This window comes from Rosa chinensis, chromosome 1 (assembly GCF_002994745.2).
Source record: "Rosa chinensis cultivar Old Blush chromosome 1, RchiOBHm-V2, whole genome shotgun sequence".
Classification (NCBI taxonomy): Eukaryota; Viridiplantae; Streptophyta; class Magnoliopsida; order Rosales; family Rosaceae; genus Rosa; species Rosa chinensis.
Window position 1 is genome coordinate 14,427,097 of NC_037088.1, and position 5,343 is coordinate 14,432,439.

The window sequence follows — 5,343 nt, forward strand, 5'->3', positions numbered from 1 at the left end:
TTCAAATTTCCATGAAAGTAAAATTTCCATGACCGTGTGTTTGGATGAGAAAATTATGAAATCCGTATGAATTTATAAATGATGGAATTTTTAACTCCATCAATCTAAAATTCCATTAATTGCAATTTCTATTGTTTGGTTGTATCTATTTAGGATTTGAAATGTGTAATAAATTAAGAAAGTTTAAAACAAATAAAAAATAAAATAGAAAAAAGCCTTGTTTTTGAAATGAAAATTGAATACTGCAAAGGAATTCATAAATGACACCTATTTTGGTGGAAATTGAAGTGGGGAATTTAAATAATGAACTCCTTCGTTTTTTTCCATAGAGAAATTTAAAATTTCCAATCTGATAATGCCAAACGAGGGAATTAGCTTGTAAGAATTATGAAATCCTCACTTTCAATTAAATTCCATCATTTTTTCCCTCATCCAAACACACTCTGAATGTATGGAAATTTCAAATTTCCGCGAAAGTAATGGAAGTTTCATATTTCCATGAAAGTATGGAAATTTCAAATTTCCACCAAAGTAATGGAAATTTAGACACTCTTGAGTCTCTCTCTCATCCGTTCAAACTATCTTTATGTTTTCCATTGAGAGGATAATCTGGAGAGGTTTGACCCTTATTCTGTCCTCTGAATCAAGCCTCTTGCTCAAAAGGCTTATCAAGATCTGTCCAACAGTCCAGGTCACCGGCTCCCCGCACAGATCTTCTCAGACTCGATCCATATCAGCCGGGGGAAGCCGACGAAGCTCAATTCTTTCGAGGTTAGTAACATAATCTAGTTTTCTTAAAATCTTGTAGTATTTCATAGTTTCATTATGTTTTGTCCTCCAATGTTACATCTGTTTTGAGTTGATTTTTAAATTTTTTGTTTGCTTTTGTGTTTGCATGAAAGATGGAGGGGAAAACGATTATTGTGGTAATTGTTGCATGGGCCAGTTACATGGCGATTAATAAGTGGATATGGACTCCAATGAAGCGGGGTCCAAATCCAATACGGAAGGATGATAATGATCCAGCATCTCTTCCTTCATCAGCAGCTGAAACTTCATCATCATCACCTCCTCCTCCTGAGCAGAAGGATGATCCAGCATCTCTTCCTTCATCATCAGCTGAAGTATCATCATCACCACCACCTCCTCCTCCTCCTAAGCAGCAGTATGATGTGTTTGTGAGTTTCAGGGGTGCTGACACTCGCAAGGGTATCACATTTGAACTATACGATCGACTGCAGAGGAGGGGAATTAAAACATTCATGGATGATCCAGATCTTAAAGTCGGGGATGCTATTTCTCCCACTCTCATTGCAGCAATTGAACAATCACGGTTGGCAATTGTTGTTTTCTCACGATACTACGCTTCGTCTACTTGGTGTTTGGAGGAACTTGCAAAGATCTGTCAGTGCATGAAAGACCAGAACAGAATTCTTCCACTCTTTTATCACGTGAAGCCCTCTGATGTTCGACATCAGAAAAATAGTTTTGAAGAAGCTTTCTCTAAACATGGAACCTCTGGACGATGCACATCGGAGAAGGTGAAGCAATGGAGAGATGCTTTAAACAAAGTGGCCGATTTCTCTGGCTGGAATACGCAGGATTATAAGTAAGCATCATGATGAGACTATCTACTTCAATTATCAAGAATAGCTTTTCGATTTATATTATTAATTGATTATTTGCCCTTTGATTCTTCCTTCCTTGTAGGACTGAGAGAGAACTAGTGGACAAAATTGTGGATTTTGTGTACAGTAAAGTACAACCTATTGACATTGAGTTTACAATGTCTAACGGAGATTTTGGATTATTTAAAGCAACAAGAAAAGCCATGGATAAGGTTATGAAGGAGCTAAAAGATGACAAGGTCACTGTCATTGGTGTCTACGGCATGGGAGGCGTCGGCAAGACAACCATGGTGAAACATGTCGCTGCAGAATCCTGCAAAAATGGGACTTTTAACCATGTGATTATGGCTGTTGTATCCCAAAGCCCCAACTTCGAAAGAATTCAACGCACATTATTGGTGGAGCTACTGGCCCCCGGCTTCGAGTTACCAGAAAGTGGAAGAGCCTCTAGATTGTATAAAGAGATAATGAGGAAAAACAACATCCTCATAATCTTGGACGACATTTGGGAGTTTATAGATTTGTCAACAATAGGAATTCCTAGCCCCGACAGGCTCAAAAAACAGAATTCCAAACTCCTGCTCACCTCTAGGAGATTGCATGTTTGTAATTCCATGAGCCAAAAAAGCATTCGTCTCGATATATTATCAGAACAGGATTCTTGGAGCTTGTTTGTGAAGAAAACAAAAAGATCTTTTGAATTCCCCAACTTTGATAATGTAGCGAGGAAGGTAGCAAGAGAATGTAGGGGTCTACCCATTGCATTGATAGCAGTTGCAAGGGCACTTGGAGATAAAGATATGGAGGAATGGCAAAAAGCAGCTCAACAATTAGAGAAGTCGCAAATTGCCAACCCTGACCATGAAGAAGATGCTTTCAAATGTATAAAATTAAGCTATGATTACTTGAAAGATGAGGACTACAAGTCATGCTTCTTGCTGTGTTGCCTATTTCCAGAAGACTACGACATCCCAATAGAAGACTTGTTCCAGTATTCAATTGGGAAAGGATTGTTTCGAGATACCGACACAATGTATGAAGCCAGAGGAATCGCACATTCAGTGATCAAGCACCTGAAAGATTCTAGCTTGCTGTTAGAGGGTGAATTCAGTGGACACAGTGGTGAATGTGTAAAGATGCATGATGTCGTCCGGGATACAGCCATGAGAATCGCAAAATGTGAAGATGGGCATGGGTTTTTGGTGAAAGCTGGATGTGGTTTAAATCATTGGTCATGTCGATCACATGAAGGCTACTCTGCAATCTCACTAATGGAGAATAAAATTCGCCGCCTACCCGAAGAGTTGGTAGGTCCAAAACTTCAGATTTTATTACTACAAGACAATACTGATTTAAATGAGATCCCAGAGACCTTTTTCCCAAGTCCCAATGAATTAAGGCTCTTGGATCTTAGCAAAACTATTATTTCCTCTCTACCCCAATCTTTCAGTCTCCTTATCAACCTCCAAGCTTTGTATTTAGATTTTTGCGACGAATTGATTGACATTTCTGTATTGGGAAAACTGAAGAAGCTTGAAATTCTTAGTATGAGGAACTATCCTGGGGGGGAATTGTCGAGAGAAATAGGAAATTTGACCAATCTAAGGATTTTGGAATTCAGTGGCGCTTGGATTAGAGCTTTAGTCACAATTCCATCTCAAGTGATATCAAAGTTGCATAAATTAGAAGAATTATACATGATGTGGTGTGGATTTAAGGACTGGGGGTGTAAAGTTGAGGGACAAGGAGGAGAAACCAATATTGGGTTTGATGAGTTGGCTGGTTTATCAAATTTGAAAGTTTTGCAGGTTTGCATATCTGATGCAAAATACATCCCTCAAAATGTAGAGGCCGAACAGAATTGGGTTTACTTTAATATACGTATTGGCGGATGCATACGAGATTTATACAACCGAGAAGATCATAATTCAAGATCCTTGCGTCTTGAAGGACCAACCATAAGTACCTTGCCTGATTGGTTTATCAACGCGGTGACAAAGAAAACAGAGAAGCTAGAGTATCATTGCTGCAAAGGGATGAGTGACATTCTTATGGAATATGACCATGGGAGGTTACATAAACTCAAGCATCTCAGAGTATGTGGTTATTTTCTTGATTCCTATGTGTACTTGACAGAGTTGATGAACACAACAAGACGAGTTCAAAAAGGACCAGTGTTTGGGAATTTGGAAGAGTTGCATCTGATATCTCTGATCCACCTTGAGGAGTTGTGTGTAGGTGAGTTACCACCTGGGTCTCTCTCGAATCTCAAGGTAATGCATATATTTTTTAGTAGTATTTTAAAGAATGTATCAAAATTGGTACAGAGACTACCAAATCTGGAGAAATTATATTTAAACCGTATGCGTGAATTGGAGTATGTGTTTGGATGCGAAGAGTTTGAGCCAAAACAATCAAAACTGAAAGAGGTGAATTTGTTTGATCTAGCTGCACTAAGAAGCATATGTAATGGTCCTCCCCCACATGCAATGTTCCAAAGTCTTAAAAGTTTGATCATTTACCGTTGCAAGTTGCTGCAAAGTCTGTTCGCATCTGATGTGGCCAAGTGTCTTGTTCAATTAGAAGACCTTTTTGTAGAGCGGTGCTCTTTGCTGGAAAGAGTGATCGAAACAGTGAACAAGGAGAAGACGGTTCTTCCAAAATTGAAGAACTTGGTTTTAATGGAACTTCCTATGTTGTATGGTGCAAGTGCTACTGTTGATATTGAGTGTCCTTCATTGGAACACTTGATTGTGGGGGATTGCCCCCACTTTTCATTTTCAGCCTCTTCCTCTTCCTTCCACTACATCGGGAACGGGAACCAGTTTTCATTTTCAACCTCTGCTTCTGACTACTTTCGCAGCAAAAACCTTGTCAAACTCAATGATCAACAACTGTACAGATGGCTGCTTGACAGGTATATCTGTGTGTCATAGATTTACTTAATTTGTCTTTTCTTCTATATTTTTATTGTCTCTGATATCATGATTGTTGTGTGTTTCCATATATTATTGGGAAAAAAATACAAACAGTACCCAGCTTATGGCCGACTCTGAATTTTTATACCCAAATTTTCAAAACTATCACTTTGGTACCTGAAGTTCGGACCCCGACCCAACTTTAGTACCTAGAACACTGTTGGCCGTTACGGAGTTAGTCAACTGTCAAACTTTGAGGGGTATTTTCGTCCTTTCACTAAATTTCTTCTTCTTCTTCAAGCTCTCTTCATCTTCTTCTTCCTCCTAACTCTGTCATCATCTTCTCCAGACCATTGGCAAAAGAATGAAACCCAGAATTGGGGCAAATTAACTTCATTTCTTGGATCTGATCAGGCATCACCTATCTTTCTCTCTTTTTTTCTTTTCTTTGGGCTGGGTCACAATTTTTTTTTCTTTTTCTTTTTTCCCACTCTTTCTCTCTTCTTCCTTTTTTCTTTTCTCTCTTCTTCTTCCTTCACCTGCTGGTAGATCGAGGGTGGGCGCTGGTGGGCAGGCTGTTGGCTTGCTGCGCTGGGTGGGCTGCTGATGCTGGGGCAGTAGCGCAGAGGGAGATGTACGCGCAGAGGGTGGGGCTAGGCGATGCGCAAGGCGAGGCTGGGCAACGCTCAACCTGGTGTGCTGGTCTGGCCGGCTGTGGGGCTTCGCGGCAGGGGTTGCGGCGGGGGGGGGGGCTGCTGGAAGAAATTTTTTTTTTGGTCGTTGATAATGGTTAGAGA

At 40.0% G+C, this 5,343-nt stretch overlaps 1 protein-coding gene across 1 annotated transcript; it reads left to right on the forward strand.

The window, feature by feature from the left end:
* Positions 1-1,831: 1,831 nt before the first annotated feature.
* LOC112201868 (probable disease resistance protein At4g27220) lies at positions 1,832-3,852 on the forward strand. Its single transcript, XM_040519366.1, has 2 exons — positions 1,832-3,699; positions 3,765-3,852. Exons 1-2 carry the CDS (start codon positions 1,832-1,834, stop codon positions 3,850-3,852), a joined length of 1,956 nt encoding a protein of 651 aa, XP_040375300.1.
* The last annotated feature ends 1,491 nt before the right edge of the window (positions 3,853-5,343 follow it).

Bases quoted from the DNA above. Each gene is read 5' to 3' on its own strand.
- LOC112201868 (XM_040519366.1), top strand. From the start codon at position 1,832: ATGGATAAGGTTATGAAGGAGCTAAAAGATGACAAGGTCACTGTCATT. The intron at 3,700-3,764 runs GTTACATAAACT...TGTACTTGACAG, and splicing joins ATGGAATATGACCATGGGAG to AGTTGATGAACACAACAAGA.